The sequence below is a fragment of the Petaurus breviceps genome, unplaced genomic scaffold (assembly GCF_028583685.1).
Source record: "Petaurus breviceps papuanus isolate PSGF00001 unplaced genomic scaffold, PetGlider_PUasm1.0 207, whole genome shotgun sequence".
Classification (NCBI taxonomy): domain Eukaryota; kingdom Metazoa; phylum Chordata; class Mammalia; order Diprotodontia; family Petauridae; genus Petaurus; species Petaurus breviceps.
This window is the reverse complement of record NW_027185850.1, coordinates 21,247,150-21,267,234: the sequence shown is the minus strand read 5'-3', so window position 1 is coordinate 21,267,234 and position 20,085 is coordinate 21,247,150. Positions and strand designations below refer to the sequence as shown.

At 42.7% G+C, this 20,085-nt stretch overlaps 1 protein-coding gene across 2 annotated transcripts in view; it reads left to right on the top strand.

Annotated features, from left to right (window-relative positions):
* Nucleotides 1-15,262: 15,262 nt before the first annotated feature.
* Nucleotides 15,263-20,085, top strand: part of LOC138164942 (proprotein convertase subtilisin/kexin type 9-like) — a 31,096-nt gene continuing 26,273 nt past the window's right edge. For both annotated transcript variants that reach the window (XR_011169237.1, XM_069092924.1), the window contains exon 1: nt 15,263-16,379. Coding sequence is in view for 1 of the 2 variants with exons in the window: in XM_069092924.1 (XP_068949025.1) it covers nt 16,170-16,379 (210 nt within the window). In the remaining variant the exon portion in view is untranslated. The remainder of the gene's footprint in view (nt 16,380-20,085) is intronic.

The following is a 20,085-nucleotide window of genomic DNA, read 5'->3' as shown; positions in this document are numbered from 1 at the left end:
ATTCTCCAGCTTTCCTGCTCACCAGCATTCTTTTTATCACTCCCACAAGGCCGGGAGGGCCTTAGCTTCCCTTCAGAGTAGGCCTGAAGTTCTGACATAATTCTGGGCCTGGCATTTTGAGTTTCTATCCTTCAAAGGCCAGAAGAGCAGAGACAAAGAAGTAAGGGGAAGGGAAAGAGGAAGAGATGGAGGAAAGGAGGGACATGCCGCCAACTTGGTAGAGGAAGAAAGAGCTCATGGATCAGGGATGAAGTCATGGAAAGAAGCTTGGAAAAGGAAAGCCAGCAGACATCCCCATTTTAAAAGGAATAAATGGAGTGAGAAAGTGACTGGTGAAAACAGAAAGGGGAGGGGCATCGCTAGATGAACACAGCCCGGACAGGATCAGGAAGGGGGTGGTCAGGAAATAAGGGGCTTGCTTCAAGGTTAAGTTGACTTGAACCATTCCCTTGGGCTGGTGCGGCATCCCCTCTGCCCTCCATGGTCCACCTGAAGTTGATGAGGACAATGAAGCTCTTCTTTTAGAATTTTCCTGGTATAAAATGGAGTGGAGGGTTCTTTTCTCCAGTGGCCTGTGTTGGAAAGAACTCTCCAGCCCATCTCTTGGGAAGGGGAGGGCTTGGGAGAGAAGAGGGAAGAAGAGGTACTCAGAGAGAGGCAGCCTAGGGTAGTGCAATCAGTAAGATGTGGGTGAAAATCCAACCTCAGACACTTATTAGTTGTGTGACCCTGGGTAAGTCACTTAAATTCTCTGGGATTGTTTCTTCATTTGTAAACAAAGCAGTTCTTCATTTGTGAATGAAACTAGATGGTCTCTTACTACTCTAAATCCCATAATCAGACATTAGATCCACATAACACAACCCCCATCTCCAAGTGGGTCAAATCCCAGTGGAATTCAGGAAGAAAACAGCTTTGGATTGTGGTGGGGGATGGGGGAAGGAAGACAAGGTTCAAGACAAATTCTTGAAAAACACTCCTATAAAAATGACTGATATTAGCAGACCCAAGATGGCGGATTAGAGGCCATCCATCTCAACAACTTTAAAGTAATGCTTCAAATAAATTTTGGAGTAGCAGAGCCAACAGAAGGTCAGGGTGAGACATTTTCCCAGCCTAAGAAAATTCGGAGGCTGGATGAGAAGTTTGGGCCAATGGGGTGGAAGCCTGTCCAGAGCCCACGCACAAAGCAGTAGCAACAGCAGCTTCTTCAGGAGCTCTAAGCCCCGAGATGGGAAAAGGGTCAGACAACTGGTTAGAAAGAGATTATAGGGAGCCCTATGCTGGCCCTGGGTGCAGATGGCTCTGATCGACAGCTCTGTTGCCCATATACAGCTCTGGTCATAGTTCCAGGGTGGAGGGGAGCATTAAGAGTTAGTCACAAGGGAGCAGGGACCCTGGTCTCCGTTCCAAGACAAAGAGGAGGACTAGTATTTGTAGCCACAGGTGACCAGGACCCTTCCTGGGCAAAGACCAGAGCACAGACCAGGAAAGCAGTGACCACACTTCTTCAAATATCACCCCACCTTGAAAACAGCAAAAACTTGCAGGTCCCCAGAACTAGTTCTGAAAACAGCAGCATAAAAAAGCTTTGAGATAGTGCCTTCCCACTCCCAGGCGAGTTGAGCCCAACTTTAACATAAAATTCAAAGTCAAGAAATAGTCTGGAAAAATTAGCAAACAATAAAAAAGAATATCATCATAACAAACTACCACACTATCAGAGAAGACCAAGACATAAACTCAGAAGAAGACAACAGTGTGAAAGTGGCTACAAAAAAAAAATACTAATTGGACCCAAGCCCAACAAGAGTTCCTTTAAGAAATAAAGAAAGAAATGAGTGGTAGAGAAAAATTGGGAAAATAAGTAACAGTGATGCAAGAAAATTATGAAAGAGAATTAACAGCTTGATAAAAGAACAACAAAAAGTGCTGAAGTAAACAACATCTTAAAATACAAAATTGGCCTAATGGTAAGAGGCACAAAAATTCACTAATGAAAATAACTCCTTAAAAAACGGAATTGACCAAATGGAAAAAGATGTACAAAATCTCACTGAAAAAAATAATTCCTTAAAAATTATAATTGGTAAAGCTAATGATTCTGTGAGACATCAAGAAACAATAAAAGCAAAATAAAAAGAATTAAGAATAGAAAAAAATGTGAAATATCTCATCAGAAAAACTACTGACCTGAAAATGGATTGAGGAGAGATCATTTAAGAATTATTGGATTGGGGCAGCTAGGTGGCACAGTGAATAGAGCACCAGCCCTGGAGTTAGAAAGACCTGAGTTCAAATCCAGCCTCAGACACTTAGCACACTTAACTCCAATTGCCCTCTAAAAAAAAAAAAAACCCAAAAAAAGTATTATTGGATTACCTGAAAGTCATGATCAAAGAAAAGGTCTAGCCAGATGCGACGACTTGGGGGTGGTGCAAAGAGGCCCAGACAGGGCCTGGTCAACATGGCAGCAAGTTGATCCACCAAGGGCAGGGGCCATTCCCAGGTCTATCACTGCACAACTGGGATCTGACAAACCAGGGTAAGATATGAATGCAGGGCCCATGGCAGTGGCAGCAGCTACTCCTGGGATGACCAACCCACAGCCTGGAAATTTAAAAAGCCCCTATCTGAACTTCCAGGGACCAGGATGGCAGAGTAAACTCCAGCTGTTCCATCCCCCCCCCCCATAATAATTACACAGTAATTATTGCCCCAGAGCAAAATTTTAAACAGTAAAGACTTGGGAACCCTAGAGGAAGGGTGTGGCTAAGGCCCTGTCTCAAAATGGGTAAAAGCAGATTGCAAACACAAAGACTCTAGAATCCTATTATTGAGAGAGGGAGGAATCAAATTCAGAAGAAGACTATTGACTCCACCCCCACAGCTGAAACCTCAACAGGGAATATGGACTGGTCTCAAGCACAGAAAGCATTCTTAGATTAACTCAAAAAGAACTTTGAAAACCAAATTAAACAGATAAAAGATAAAATGAATAATTCTTTTAAAATCAAAATTGTGAAATTAGAAAAACATTACAATAAAGAAAAAGCTCCTTAAAAAGAAAAATGTGTGAACTAAAAATGAAATCTGAACATATGGAAAAGGAGCTTCAAAAACTAACGGAGGAAAATAATTCTCTAAAAATTAGAATCAACCAAATTGAAGCTAATGACTCCATGAGGCACCAAGAATCAGTCAAACAAAACATCAAGAATGAAAAATTAGAAAAAGAGGTAAAATATCCCAATGGAAAAATAACTGACCTGGAAAACAGATCCAGGAGAGATAATCTGAGAATAATAGGCCTACCAGAAAATCATGATGAAAAAATGAGCCTAGACAACATCTTCCAAGAGCTCATCAAGGAAAACTTCCCTGAGATACTAGAACCAGAGGGTAAAATAGAAATCTAGAGAAATCTAGAGAAATCTCTGAAAGAGATCCCAAATTGAAAAATCTGAGAAATGTTTTCTACATTTCTACATTGAAAGACTGGAGGAACTGGAATATGATTTTTCACAAGGCAAAAGAACTCGGGTTACAACCAAGGATCACCTATCCAGCAAAGCTGAGCATAATCTTCCAGGCAAGGAGATGATCATTCAATGATATAACAGACTTCCAGATCTTCCTGATGAAAAAGCCAGAGCTCAATGGAAAATTCAACCTCCAATTACAAGACTCAAGAGAGACACAGAAAGGTAAATACACACATAAACACACACACACACAACTTGTTATTTAATAAGAGCAAACTGTTTACATCCCAATATGGGAAGCTGATACCTGTTAATATTGAGAATTCTATACCTATGATGACATCTAAAAGGGATATAGATAAACAGAGGGTGTGGGTATAAATTACACAAAATGATGATTTAAAAAAAAACCTTATTAAGGGTTGCAAAGGGACTGCAATGGAAGAATAGGAAAAAATGAAGCAGAAAGGGTAAATTATGCCACACAAAGAGGCATAAAAACATTAGACTAGAGGGAAAGAAGGGAGGGAGATGAGCATTATATGAGCTCTTCCCTCATTGGTTTTGGTGCAAGGAGGGAATACTAACACAATCAGTTAAGTATAGGACTCTATAGAGAAGAGATATAAAACTTATCATAATAGAGGGAAAGAGGGGAGGGAGAAGAGCACTGCATGAGATCTATTCTCATCAATCTTGGTTTAAGGAAGAAATAACATATTACATTAAGTATAGTACCCTACAGGCAGTAGGAAGGAGGAAGGGGTAAGAAAAGGAGGGAGTGGTTAGAAGGGAGGGAAGAAGTAGTAAGGGGGAAGGGTAGAAAAAGGGAGGGGGGCTGATAAGAAGGGAATACTGAGGGAGGTGGTGGTCAAAAGGAAAACGCTTAAGGAGAGGAAGGGAGAAGGGGGAAAATAAAAGCATAAACAGGGGAGGGCATAGGATGGAGGAAAAGATACAGATAGTAATCATAACTGTGAATGTGAATGGGATGAACTCTCCCATAAATTGGAGGCAGATAGCAGAATGGATTAAAAATCATAATCCTATAATATGCTGTTTACAAGAAACACATCTGAAACAGGGGGATACACACAGGGTAAAGGTAAAAGGCTGGAGTAAAATATATCATGCCTCAGATAAAGTAAAAAAAAAAAAGCAGGGGTAGCAATTCTTATCTCAGACAAAGCAAAAGCAAAAATAGATCTAATTAAAAGAGATAAGGAAGGAAACTATATCCTGCTAAAAGGCACCATCAAAAATGAAGCAATATAGCATCCAAATTCCTAAAGGAGAAGTTAAGGATGTTAGAGGAAGAAATAGGTAGCAAAACTATACTAGTGGGGCACTTCAATCTCTCCCTCTCTGAGCTTGATAAATCTAACCTCAAAATAAACAAGAGAGAAGTTAAAGAGGTAACTAGAATCTTAGAGAAGATATATAGAAAATTGAATGGGGATGAAAAGGATTATACCTTGTTCTCAGCAGTACATGGCACATATACAAAAATTGACCATGTACTAGGGCATAAATATCTCACAATTCAGTGCAGAAAGGCAGAAATATTAAATGCATCCTTCTCAGACCATGATGCAATAAAAATTATATGTAATAAACGACCATGGAAGGATAGACTAAAAACTAATTGGAAACTAAGTAACTTAATCCTAAAGAATGAGTGGGTCAAACAAGAAATTATAGAAACAATAAGTAAGTTCATTCAAGAGAATGACAATAACGAGACAACATACCAAAACTTGTGGGATACAGCAAAAGCAGTTCTTAGGGGAAGTTTTCTATCCCTGAATGCATACATAAATAAAATAGAGAAAATGGAGGTCAATAAATTGGACATACAACTGAAAAAGCTAGAAAAAGAGCACATTGAAAATCCCAATTAAATACTAAATTAGAAATAATGAAAACCAAAGGAGAGATTAACAAAATTGAATTTAAAAGCACTATTGAATTAATAAATAAAACTAAGAGCTGGCATTATGAAAAAAAAAACAATAAAATTGATAGACCTTTAGTCAATATGATTAAAAAAAGAAAACCAAATTTCAAGTATCAAAAATGAAAAGTGTGAATCTACCTCCAATGAAGAAGAAATTAAAACAATAATTTGGAATTATTTTTCCCAATTGTATGTACATAAATTTGATAATCTTAGTGAAATGGATGAATATTTGCAAAAATATAAGTTGCCCAGACTAACTGAAGAGAAAGTAAACTACTTAAATAATCCCATCTCAGAAAAAGAAATTGAACAAGCCATCAATGAATTCCCTAAGAAACTATCTCCAGGGCCAGATGGCTTTACTAGTGAATTCTGCCAAACATTTAAAGAACAATTGACCCCAATACTTTACAAACTATTTGGGATAATTGGAGAAGAACAAGTCCTACCAAATTCTTTTTATGATATAAATAAGGTACTGATACCTAAATCAGGAGAAGACAAAACAGAGAAAGAAAATTACAGACCAATTTCCCTTATGAATATAGATGCAAAAATTCTAAATAAAATATTAGCAAAAAGACTACAGCAACTCATCATGAGAATAATAGACTTTGATCAGGTAGGATTTATTCCAGGAATGCAAGAGTGCTTCAATATCAGCATATTTGATATCAGATATATGCTATCAGCATAATTGATCACATCAACAACAAAACTATCAGAAACCATATGATTATCTCAATAGATGCAGAAAAGGCTTTTGACAAAACACAACACCCATTCCTATTAAAAACACTAGACAGTGTAGGAATAAATGGAGTCTTCCTTAAAATAATAAGTAGCATCTATCTAAAACCATCAGCAAATATATGTAATGAGGATAAGCTAGGAGCATTTCCAATAATATCAGGGGTGAAACAAGGATGTCCACTATCATCCCTCTTATTCATTTTGGTACTAGAAATCTTAGCAGTAGCAATAAGAGAGGAAAAAGAAATGGAAGGAATCAAATTAGGCAAAGAAGAGATTAAGCTGTCACTCTTTGCAGATGATATGATGATATACTTAGAGAATCCTAGAGAATCAAGTAAAAAACTACTTGAGATAATAAACAAATTTGGCAAAGTTGCAGGATATAACATAAACCCACATAAGTCCTTGGCATTCCTATATATCTTTAACGAAATCCAACAGCAAGAGATAGAAAGAGAAATTCCATTTAAAGTTACTGTTGACATTATAAAATATCTGGCAATCTGCCTGCCAAAACAGACCCAGGACTTATATGAATATAATTACAAAACACTTTTCACACAAATAAAGTCAGATCTAACTAATTGGGAAAATATAAATTGCTCATGGGTCAGTTATATATAATATAATAAAAATGGCAATTTTACCTAATTTAAATTACATATTTAGTGCCATACCAATCAATCTACCAAAAAATTTATTTGTAGAGCTAGAAAAAATAGTAGTAAAATTCATTTGGAAGAACAAAAGGTCCAGAATATCAAGGCAATTAATGAAAAGAAATGCTAGGGAAGGTGGCCTAGCCATACCAGATTTTAATCTGTATTATAAAGCAGCAGTCATCAAAACTACTTGGTACTGGCTGAGGAATAGAGTAGTGGACCAATGGAATAGGCTGCTGAGACTCAGCAGCCAATGACTATAGTAATCTACTGTTTGATAAACCCAAAGACCCCAGCTTTTGGGATAAGAACACACTATTTGACAAAAACTGCTGGGAAAACTGGAACACAGCAACTGCTGGTGGAGTTGTGAACTGATCCAGCCATTCTGGAAAGCAATCTGGAAATATGCCCAAAGGGCTATGAATAAGTGCATACCCTTTGACCCAGCAATGCCACTTCTAGAGTTATATCCCAAAAAGATCAGAGAAGTGGGAGGAAGACCCATATGTACAAAAATATTTATAGCTGTTCTTTTTGTGGTGGCAAAGAATTGGAAATCAAGGGGATGCATTGAAACTCAAGGGACTGTGGAACTGAATGTTATAAACTAAAAGTAAATGAGCAAACCAATTTAATTAAAAAGATAAAATAATAAAAAAAGAGAAAAGGTCTACACATTTCAAGAAATTATCAAGGAAAACTGCTTTGATATTTTAGATCCAGAGGGTAAAATAGAAATTTATCATATCCTGAAACAGATCCCCAAATGAAAAATTTCAGGAATATTATAGCCAGATTCCAGAGCCAAGGAGAAAACCTAGGCCAAGGAGAAAATCTTGTAAGCCACCAGAAAGAAACAATTCAAATATGGTGTCACAATCAGGATCATACAAGATTTAGCAGCTACCATGTTAAACGAATAGAGGGCTTAGAATATGATATTCCAGAAGGTAAAGGAGGTAGGATTACAACCAAGAATAACCTACTCAGCAGAACTGAGTATAATTCTTTGGGGAGAAAATGGATATTTAATGTAATAGAGCACTTTCAAGCATTCCTAATGAACTGAATAGAAAATTTGACATTCAAGCACAAAACTCCAGAGAAGCATAAAAAGGTAAACATGCAAGAGTAATAATAAGGGTCTCAATAAAGTTCAATTGTTTATATTTCTATATGGGAAGATGATACATGCAACTCCTAAGAACTTTATTATTATTAGTATTATTAGGGCAATTAAAAAGAGATTACATAGATAGAGGGCATGGATATGAGTTGATTATGTTGGAATGATCTAAAAAAAATGAAGTTAGGGAGAAAGAGGGATGTATTCAGAGAAGGGAGAAAAGAGATGTAGAATGGGAAAAAAATTTCCTACATAAAAGGGGCATACAAGGAAGAACTTTTACAGTTGAGGGGAATATAGGGGGAGCAATGTTTGAACCTCACTCTCATTAGAATTGATTCCAGGGGTGGCCAGGTAGCACAGCGAGTAAGAGCCCTGGCTCCAGTGTCGGGATGACCTGGGGATCGTATCCAGGCTCAGATACTTAGCACCACACCCAGAAATAACTGGCTGTGTAACCTTGAGCAAGTTACTTAACCCCGGTTGCTTTAAAAAAAAAAGAATTGATTCGAAGAAGGAAGAATGTTGGGTATAGAAATGTGTGGGCCACAAAATTCCAATCCACAATAAAAGTCACTGAGGCAGAGCTCTGAGCATGATCGATCAATTTATTAGGGACCCCAATGCTCAGGGATTGAGAGATTTTATAGACCTTGGGGAATCCCTGGGAGATTCCCTACTTCTTGGAACGTTCCTTCAGAAGCAAAGAAAATTCTATGATTAATCTTCAGAAGCAGGGGAGCTCCCATGATTGACTAAGGGTAATGTCCATCCACCACAACTACTTTGCCATCACGTCTTTCACAGGTCATCAGCCACAGGCAATCTCTGCAGTTGCTATTCACCTATGTATTTTGTAATAGAAGAAAATGGAATGGAGGGAAATACACAGTTAGAAATCATAACTGTGAATGTGAATGGGACAAACTCACCCATAAAACAGAATGGATTAGAAACCAGAATCCAACAATATATTGCTTAGCAGAGACACACAAAGAATTAAATAAAAGGGTGGAGAAGAATCTAAAATGCCCCCCCCCCCCCCCCAAGAGTCAGGGACAGAAATCACGTAGACCTAATTAAGCGATAATCAGGGAAACTACATTTTGCCAAAAGGTACCATGGACAATAAGGTAATATAAAAAATTGTAACAGCAAGTTTCCCTGATAAAGACCTGACTTCTCAAATATATATTGAGTATAGAACTGAGTCAAATTTATAAAAGAGCTATTTCCCAATTGATAAGTGACCAAAGGATATAAACAGGCAGTTTTCAAAAGAAGAAATCAAAACTATCTACAGCCATGAAAAAGTATCCTAAAGCACTATTGATCAGAGAAATACAAATTAAAACAACCCTGAGGTTCCAATAAGGCATTTGTATATATTACTTTAGACTGGATAGACTAGAGACTCAAGAAGTAGACTAGAAAATAAGGTGGGCCAAGCAGAGGTGTGGGGCAATCAAAGAAAGGAGAAAGAGAAGGGGTAAGAAGGGGAATATCTAGGAAAGCCAGCAGCCCTACAAGCATCTTGGAGAAGATGATCAGGCTAATGCCACCGGCGGTACTATATTCAAGAACTGAGTGAAGCCCCCAAAATGGTTAGTTCTCTCCCCCCACACTTCCCCTCCCAAAGCTCAGCTACCCACAAATTCTGTAATAACCTTGGTTGCCTTGCTACCTAAATGTTTTTGCCTCAGCCACAAAGAGCCAGGGATTAACAGTTCTCAAAATGTGACCCAGGGACCTTTGGAATCCCCAGGACCCTTTCAGGGGATCCACGAAGTTAAAACTGTTTGCATAATAATACAAAGATCTCCCAACTTCTAATAATAAACAAAAGCTGTTTGGGGCATCCTCAAACGTCTTTAAGAGTATAACGGGTGGAAATCAAAATGTTTAGAGATACAACTGTAAGTCAAAGCAGAGAGTCCAACCTTTGCCTAAATGTGAGGAACTTACCTGACTGGGGAGATTATACTCCTGATTTTTCATCTGAAATAAAGTTGAAGAGGAGGGAACCATGCCAGTTGCAGCAGTGAAGTGACTTGCCCAGGATCACTCAGCTAGTGGGCATCAATGTCAGGAATTAAATACAAGCCTTTTTGACTCTGAGGCCAGCTCTCTCTACCCATTAGCCCACACTGCATCATGGACACGTGGTTGCATTCCATTCAGCAAAGAACTTTATGTGGTAGGATTGAAGAATCAGCATCATGGGTTGGAAAAGCAATAGTTACCCCTCCAATAGCACTTTAAGGTTGGCAAAGAGCTTTACACGTTATTTCATTTGGTTCTGAAGATATTCCTGGGAGGCAGGTGCTCTTACTTCCATTTTGCAGGTGAGGAAACTGAGGCTTCATCTGACTGATCCTGAGAGAAGTGAGGGTCACACAGCTCTTGTACCCCTGCCCTCTGGAGCAGAACATAACCAGTCTCCTTTCTGCTTCACAAGAGAGCCTTTCAGATGTTCCCCTTGAACCCTCTCATCTTCAGACTAAACACCCCCGATTCTTTCACTTACTCTTTGTGTAAAGAATCAAATCTTGGGGCAGCTAGGTGGCACAGTGAATAGAGCACTGTTCCTGGAGTCAGGAGGACCTGAGTTCAAATCCGGCCTCAGACACTTGACACTTACTAGCTATGTGACCTTGGGCAAGTCACTTAAATCCAATTACCCTGCCCTCCCCCCTTCAAAAAAAAAAGAATCAAATCTGAAGAAATGAAGCTGAGATCAGATATCTAAGGACACACAAACCCTCAGGGGATGGCATAGACTCTAAGCCACATTCAGCCTGATGCCTGCCTGTTACCACCTCTGTAGCTCTGATCCTCTGCAATCAGAGATAAGCTTATGCAGCTAGAATCCGAATGTCATGGGATTGATGATACAGACCTAGAAGGAACTGTCTGGGCTACCTAGTCCAACTCTCCTATGTTACAGATGAACCAAGGCTTAGGGAGGTTGTGACTTACCCCACATCACACAGATCCACTCTAGTCCAACCTCCCCCATCTTACAGAAGCTTACAGAGGCTCACAGAGATTGAGAGATCTGTCCAAGGTCAAACAGTTGGTTTATGTCCAAGGTGGGATTTGAACCTTGGTCCTTGAAAAACACTGCCTCCAGTGAGAGTTGGGAGGGATGGAAGAATAAAGAATGTGAGATCTGGAAGGGAGAGGTCATCTAGACTAATCCCTTCATTCCACAGCTGAGGAGACTGGCACAGAGAAGTAGCTACCAAAGGTCTCATGGGTAGGGAGAAGAGCAGGGATGAGAAGGAAGTCAAGTCCTGGGATTCCCCTCCTAGAATTCTTTCCATCTAACTAAAACACCTGGCCTGGAGCTCCAGTCTTCAATGACTGGAATGAGCGTCTCGAGTTTCAAAGGGCCCATACTTAAAATTATCTTTATAATTCCTAGCTGTGTGTGTGACCTTAGGCAGGTCACAAACCTCCCTCATCCCATTTCCTCATGTGCAAAGCCCAAGGGCGTGCAGCAGGTTGGATTGGATCCAGGTTCCTTGTATATCCTGGCCTCCTTTAGCTGAAGCTCAGGGACTCCCTTTGTCAGAATCAGGTTTTAAAGTAACTGAAGTTTTGGGGAGAAAAGAAATAAAATAACTAAAGGAAAGTCTATAGTTCAAAGTAATATTTTTTCCTGTTCAAGTTAATGGATTCCATACAATCTACCCAGACTCCTCTGGGGTCCTGGAACCCAGGTTAGGACTCCCTGGATTAAACCATTTTTGGCAAAAATATTCTATGACTCTGTGAACAAGCCATAGTCTGTGCTATCAAAGGGCCTGGAACCTGAGTGGTGATAAGACATAGGAATGCAGAATGATAGCTTTGGAGCTAGAAGGGACCTTAACATCTAATCCAACACTATCCTCCTACAGATGAGGAAACTGAGGTCCAGGGAGGTAAACGATCATCATCGATTTAGACCTGGAAGGGATCTCAGGGGTCAGCTAGTCCAACCCCTCTTATTGTGGGAATTGATCGAAGTCCAGAGAAGCCTCTTACCCAAGCACACAAAGGATCTAAGACCTCGATCCATGCCCTCTGGCTCCAAATCCAGGGCTTCTGCGCTGACCCATTCTGTATGCTGAGAGGGAGGAGGCAGAATGTAAATGCTCAAACAGACAGGGTATGCTGAAAGGGAGCTTCCAACTTCTGACTCCACAACTTTCTAGACACATGGCTGGGCAAGCCACTTCCTCTCCCTGTGCCTCAGTTTCCTCCTCTATAAATTGGGCATAATAGTACTTACTCTACTTACTTTTCAAGATGGTTGGGAGGATTAGATGAGATAATGGGCATAATTAGGGTTCTATATAATTGCAAGTTATTAATATAATAAGGGGAGTTAAAAAGTGCTGAGATAATGCAGAGGAGGGAGAGAGACCAGCATTTGAGCCTCATGGGTAAGGGAAAGACCAGAGAAGATTTTCATCTCTGAGTGGGCCCTGTCAATTCTACCTAAACCGGATCCATTATCTCCCCCTAATCGGGCTCACATGGCAGTGGCATCCTCAGCTCCTTCCAATCCATCCATTCTACCTTCATCACATCTCTTGGCTATGCCCTCTTCCACCCCCCTGGGGCAGGTCCTCTACACTTCCCAACTGGACTCATGCAGTAGGCTGCTGGTGAGTCCCCTTGCTTTGTCTCATCCCACTTCAGCCTATCTCCCACTCAGCTGTCAAAGTGATCTTCCTAAATCAAAGGTCAGGCCACATTACTCCCCTGCTCAATAAACTCCAGTGGCTCCCTACTATCTCCAGATCAGACATAAAATCCTCTGTTTGGCTTTTAAATCCTTGTATAGCCTGGCCCTTCCTCCCTTCCAGTCTTTTCACACTTTCCTCCCATCCAAGTGACACTATCCTCCTTGCTAATCCTCAGACAAGGCCCCCTACCTGGAATTTCTTGCTCCTCCTCTCCTCACCTCCCTCTTGGCTTCCCTGGTTTCTTTCAAGTCTCAGCTTAAATCCTACCTTGGTAAGAAGCCTTTCTCAATCCCCACCACCACTACCCAGGCTGCTAGTGCCTTCCCTCTAGGAACGCCTTCCATCCACTCTGTCTGTATCTTGTTTGTGTATAGATGTTTGCATCTTGTCTCTCCCATTAGACTGTGAGCTTCTTGAGGGAGGGACCATGGACATGCCTTTCCTTGGATACCCCATCTCCTTAGCATAGTGTTTGGTATGTGATTAATAGATTTGTTGACTGACTGGCTGATTGACTTCCACATACAGGTTCAGCCAAGTACTAAAATGAGTACACTCATTGAAAAGTCATAATTTCAGTCAGAACTTAGTGAAAATCAGAATGTCAGTTTTTTCCCCATTCACATTTGCAAACCTTCCTGGAATCTATCCATAGTCTCCTTGACTTAGAGGTGTTCCATCTCTCTCTCTCTCTTTTTGGAGGGAGGCAGGGAAATTGGGGTTAAGTGACTTGCCCAAGGTCGAACAGCTAGTAAGTGTTAAGTGTATGGGGACAGATTTGAACTCAGGTTGTCCTGACTCCAAGGCCAGTTCGCCGCCTCCCCGATGTTCCATTGCTTTGAGGGTTTGTGGGTTCCTGGGTAAGAATGCCTGATCTAATCCAACTCTATCATTTCACAGAGAAGGACTTGAAGCCCAGAGGGATCACATGACCAAGGTCATTTGTCCAAGGTCACTCATCGGAACTGGGATTTGAAGTCAAATCCTCAGACTCCAAATCCTGTTCTCTTTGCCCCACTGTAGCACCCTGCCTAGCTATACTGTGACCACTTATTACAGAATCATAATCACAGAATGATTAAAGGGTTGTAAGAGCCCTTGGGAGTACACAGGCCAATCCATACCTGAACCATACAGTCCCTGGGGCGACATCTTCATGCATATTTCTTAGAGGCTGGGCTGGGTGACCTCTAAGGGCTCTTCCCGTCTCTCATATTCTAAACATGAAATGTCAGGGCTGGGAGGGGCCTTAGAACACAAAATGTTAGAATAAAGAAGCTCTGAGCTAGGAGGGGCCTGTGGAGGGAAATCTGATGTTCATGATGATTGATATGATACATGTAATTTATATATAATAGGTCTGATTTTTCAGAATTGCCTTTTCCAGTTTGTGAGACTCACAGTGCAGCTTGAACTGATCAGTGAAACCTTGTCAAGGCTCACATCTTCTCCCTGCCTACCTGAAGGGAAGCCAGTCAAAGACTGTAGAACCTGTTCCTGTCACAGAACCCTGGTCCAGAGACAGCCCCCAAGGGCTGGAGTGCTCCCACAGGACCCCAGAGCTCTTGTATTGGCTTCCACTTGTGGGTTGTTGTCAGGAAACCCTCTGGCCCTGGGAATGATTTCTTTCCAATCCACCTTCCCACTTGTGATTGACACATATAATCTCTGTCCTCACTTCAGCCAGGTGGGATGCCGATAAGGAGAATTCCTTTGAGATTTGGGAATCTCTTCCTCATAATGAAGCTAATTAATTAGAGGCTGCTTGATTACCAACACCGACTCTGACCTACTGCTTCCTCATTTTCAGGTTAGAGAGTGGCTCAGGAACATCCTGTTAATAGACCTTGGGACGTAGAACTTAGGCTGCTAGGTAGCCCGTGGACAGAGCAGTGGGCCTGGAGTTAGAAAGAGAGTTCAAATCCTGCCTCAGACACTTATGGGCTGTGTGAATGTGGGCAAGTCCCTTAAAATCTGTGTGCCTCAGTTTCCTCACCTGTAAAATTGGATATAATAATAGCACCTGCTTCTCAGGTCTGTTGTACCAAATAAGATCTTTGTAAAGGGCTTAGCACAATTCCTGGCACATAATAGGTGTTATGTGAATGTGAGTTATTAGGAAAGCTTTTAACAGGGCTTGACAGCCTTTAAATTCGTGCCCCTGGGCTGGAAGGACCCTTGGAGGCAGCCAAGCCCAGTTCCGTCTCCAAGAGCATGCTAGGCAACTTCTGAGGCAGCTCGGCAGGTGGGCCGCAGAGCCGGGGCTCGACATGATCCTCAGCCCCCCGATCTGGGAGACCCGGGCGCTTTCAGTTTGCGTCCTGGGGCCGGAGGCCCGCCCTGGATCTCTAACATGAGTTCACACCATCTCCTCCCACTCTCCCCTCCTCCCACCTTAGCCCATTTGGGACAGGAAACGGGGCTGCTCCTAATTCTAAGGCTGAGCTCCAGGTTCCATACGGAGTCTTCCCCCTAACCCTAGTCCTCCCCTTCCCCCTCACCCCCATCCCACACTCTGCCCCTGGCAGCACCTTCCCCTCCTCTGCCTTCGCCTTCCCTTCCTCTGCCTTCATCTTCCCGCTTCTCCTGCAATGCGTCTGCACCCGGGATCCGGTGCGCCCACCCCAGGGGGACTAACTCTTAGTCCCTTTTCTTGGGAGCAGAGGGAGTGGGGAGAAAGGGTGTGACCCCCTTTAGGGGGCCACTCTCCCCACCTTCCTTGCTTCTTTGCAGTGCGGTAATGTGACCCGACAAGGGGAAAAGAGGCAGGGACCTCCCCGAATGGAGGGGGGACCCCCCTCCCCCGCCCCGTTAATGTTTAATCTGAGAAGATCGTCCGATGGGATCTCGGTGGCGTGATCTCCCCGCGCCCTGGGCGTCACAGTCCACGCCCCGCAGCATTTAGGGAAAGCTTTCGGAGCGCGGCAGAGCGAACCAGAGCGCAACCCAGGAGCGCAGAAGTCTCGCATAAAGCGATCGGGAAGGTCCCAGCCCCGTAGCTTCCCCAGCTCCCTAGCCAGAGCTAGCACCCGCACCCTAGGGGCTGGCGTGGGGGAGGGGAGGGGAGGGAAAGGGAAGGAGGGAGGGTCCTCGAGGAAGGGGCTCCCTGAGCGCTCCGTGCGGAACTGCCAGGCGACCTCGTAGTCATCCCTGCCCCGAAGCCTTCCAAGTCCCGCGAGCCCCTCCTCCGCTGTCCAGGAGGGCTCCCAACTCGCGCCCGACCCTAGCCCTGCAGCTCCAGTCCTTGGCTTCAGACCCTCTGACTTAGGCTTGGGGCTGAGCCGCGTGCGCCCCTGGGCTCTGAGCCCACAGCCTTCGCCTCCCCAGGGCGCAGTCTGGGCACGGTGCTGCCACCTTCCCCTGCGCCACCGCCGCTGAACCCACACCCAGCCCGGCCCTCGCCTCCCGAGCTCCCAGACTGGAGACGCCGCTAGAAGCATGGGCGCCTGCACTCTGAGTGTCGCCTGGCTCCTGCTGGGGCTGGGGCTGCCTCTGCTGCTGCTGCTCCCAGGGCCTGGTTCGGTCTGCGCGCAGGAGGACGACGAAGGGGACTACGATCTGCTAGCGCTAGCCTTCCACTCCGAGGAGGACAATCAGACCGACTTTGTCAAGCAGGTGGCATCGGCAGCCTTCTACCGCAGCAACAAGGTAGGCGCGCGGGCAGTATGAGGGAACTGAGATTGGGCCCAAGACAGGTATCGGGCAGGACGGCAGAGGGCCCCCAGGCACTGACAACCGACGCTCAGCGAAAGGCTAGAGCTCACGGACCCCCTAGAGCTTAGTTAGCACGCTAGAATGCAGAGAACGGCGTGCCAGAGTGAAGATCGGAGAATGTCATAGCTGACTGGGAGCTTAGAACGGTGAATGCGAGGGGTGGCGGGGAGGTTAGAACGGGGAATGTCAGAAGTGGAGGGGAGTTTAGAATAGAATGTCAGGGGTGGAAGGGAGCTTAGAACAGAATGTCAGAGGTGAAGGGGAGCTTAGAACGGCGAATGTCAGAGATGGAGGGGAGCTTAGAACATCAAACTTAAGGATATAGAACAGACTGTTAAAACTGAAGGGACCTGGGCTTGATGTCAGGAAGACCTGGATTCAAATTTTACCTCAGATACTTTGTAGCCAAGACCTGAATCCAAATCTTATCTAAGATACTTTGTAGCCCCCACTGTGTAAATCACTTGATAAATCATTCTTACATCACACTTTACCCAGATCATCTCGTCTGCAACCACCCTGGGAGGTGGATACTAATATTATCACTATTTTACAAATGGGGAAATCGAGGCTAAGTCTAGAGTCACCAAGTCAGTGACTGAGGCAGTAAGTCCAAGTCCAAGAGCTATCCTTTACACCGGAGTTTCCTCATCAGTAAAGTGAAAGGGCTGGACCCCATAGTTTTTAAGGCCTTTTTTCAGATCTAAAATCAATCCTAGCTAACTGTGAGTGTGAGAATAGAGACCACTGAAGGTTAGAGCTGCCCCCAGAACTGGAGATGTAACGTAAGCTGGAAAGTATTTTACAAGATCGATCCTGAAACCTCTTATAGCAGATTAAGGACACAGAGCCAGAGGGAGGATGCACAGGGAGGTTTTCAAAGTTCCCCAGGGACTAAGGGTGTGGGCTTTCCCGTGCAGGGCTCCTTCCCTCCCAGTCTCAGGGCTTCATCTCGTTCAGCCCAAGCCCCAACCCCTGTGTCTGAGAGAGGAGAGGCAGCTTGGGAAATGATATAGCAAGGATTCATAGGTGGGACTACGGGACTCTCTGCCAATTCCCCAAATTCTGTGATTCCAGGAAAGACCCACTAATTGGTGTTTTTCCTTGGAGGGCAAGTCTCTTCCCATCTCATCTGTGAAAGAGGTGAGGGTGAAGGTCTGTGCTCAGTGCAAGGAATGAACATCTGGACATGCTGGTTTGAAAGTTGCACCCCCACCTTCTTTCTCTGGAAAATTGAAAAATAACTTCCTGTCTACTGGAAGCTTGGAGCCCCTGCTGGAAGACATGTGGCTTGATTTAAGAGCAATCCCTCCCTGCTGGGGAGAAAGAGAGTATTTCTGGCACGTGAACATGTGCTTGGATAACAAATGTCCTTCTGAGTAATGTAGAAATATGCTTGACATGATTGTACATGTATAACCTTTGTCTTTGGGGGGGTAGGAGGGAGAAAAATGTGGAAGTCAAAATCTTACAAAAATGAATGTTGAAAACAATCTTTACATGGAATTGGAAAAAATTAAATACTGTTAAGTGGGGAAAAAATTAAAGTTGTTCTGCTTATAAGGTTCTGCCAGCATTTTAGAACCAGATCTTTTTGATGGTGTTTTTTAGCAGAGATTTTTATGAGGAAACCAAGTCCCCAGACTTCATATAGTCTTGTTAATTAATCACCATCTACTTTGTGACATATTCAGCTTCAAAGTAACCAGCCAAGATCTCAGAGAGTTCCTTGAGTACCAAGAATATTACCAATAAAACAGAATTCATCTATTTTGATTCCCTTTCCCTTCTTTGCAAAAATGTCTTGCAATTTTGCAAACCAGAGTAAGAAAATTTCTGTCTACTATCAAGACTTCCTCAGAATCTGCTGTTTTCCAAAGTTTTAACTATGCAGTTTATCCACGCATTTCTGATCATAGACTATGTTTTCTCAAATACCCACAACCTATTAGAAAGTATTCTTCATTCTCTCCCAAAGCATCTTAAATTCATCTTCCTGAAGAAAGATCCCAGTTCCACTGACCTTTTTTCTTTAAATTGGCCTGCATAGTGAATATAAGTACAAACACTAGGGAATGTCTTTTTACCATGAATGCCCTTTAGACAGTGCAAGAGCCAGGCTTCTTCAGAGAATCTTTATCTTCATCCTCCTATGACTCTATAGAAGTGCTATCTGCTGTTGGCCCCTTTCAGAGATTAGGCAATGGAAAACAGAAAGATTGAATTTCACTAAGACGTTGTTGCAGACGATGAGCCATGGGACCCTAGATGGAAATACGCATTTTATATGAGTGCTACAGTATATTCCCTGCCTAATGAATCACACCATTCTTTCAAGCTGGGATTTGGCCAAGCTAACATAAATAAAATAAAAAACTTCAGTCAAATTGTTAATACAATTCTTAAATCCAATAAAACAGAGTTTTTCTTTCAGGAAATGGAGAAAACCAACAGTTCCTTTGTGCTACATATAGAAAAAAAAAAGCAGATTGTAGGTGTGGACAGAAAACCTGGCTTTTATTTACACATCTTGGGCCTTGCCTTTCTCGAATTTCATATTTTGAAAGCTTAAGAAAGACCGACTAGTGAACTCTGGAGTGGACAGATGCCAAGAAACTGATTTCCTTGGCAATGGCGACTAGATAGAAGTACTAGGGATTCCTTCTATCTAATTGTAAAATGGAGAGCGGGTTTTTTTTTTTTTCAAGGAAACTGAGTATCTGAGAAAACTATATGATAAAATGATCCAATTCAAATAGGCTTTAGAGCAGATGTGAGACACAGAATTTGCTGCTGCAGCAACCTGAACAAATGGAATGATTTCTCAAATAGATTGAAATATGGTTAGGTAAAAAAAAAAGTCCAAAATCATCCTTTGTTTGCTTACGGATCTGCTATATGGATATAATGGCATCATATCTTGATTTTTGTATGCTTCCTAAATGAAAAGATCTTTTTTCATTTGACTTAATAAAGATAAATAGGAAACTCAAAAAAAGAGTCCCCTTTGGAGACCTCTTCCCTGTGTTTCTCTCTCTGGTACATTCTGGGTGGTAACCAACCTTGCTAACCCCTCATCTGGGCCTTGGTTGGGTCCCTGGTGGGGAGGCAGGGGATGGCAAAGGTTTGGGGCTTGGGGGAGGGGAGGACCTTCCCTGGTCCCCCTCTCCCTGTGGGTAGTGCCTACTCCCATTACTTTGTAATTATTATGTGTGTGCAGATACACACATATATGTCTATGTATGTGTGTATACATGCATGCATGTTGTTATTCAGTAAGTTTTCAGTCATGTCCGACTCTTTGCAACCCCATTTGGGGTTTTCTTGGCAAAGATATTGGGGATAGTTTGCCATTTTCTTCTTTAGCTCATCTTACAAAAGAGGAAACTGAGGCAAGGAGGGCTAAGTGACTTAGACAGGGTCACACAGCTAGTAGGTTTCTGAGGCCAGATTTCAGCTCAGGAAGAGGAGTCTTCCTGATTCGGAGTCTGGTGCTCTGTGCATTGCACCACCCAGCTGTGTATCTGTATGTGTTTATACATATATGTATGTGTGTGTATATAAGTACATGTATATGTGTGTATATTGTACATGTGTATATGCATGTATACTCATTCTTTGTCCCAATTGAGTGTAAATT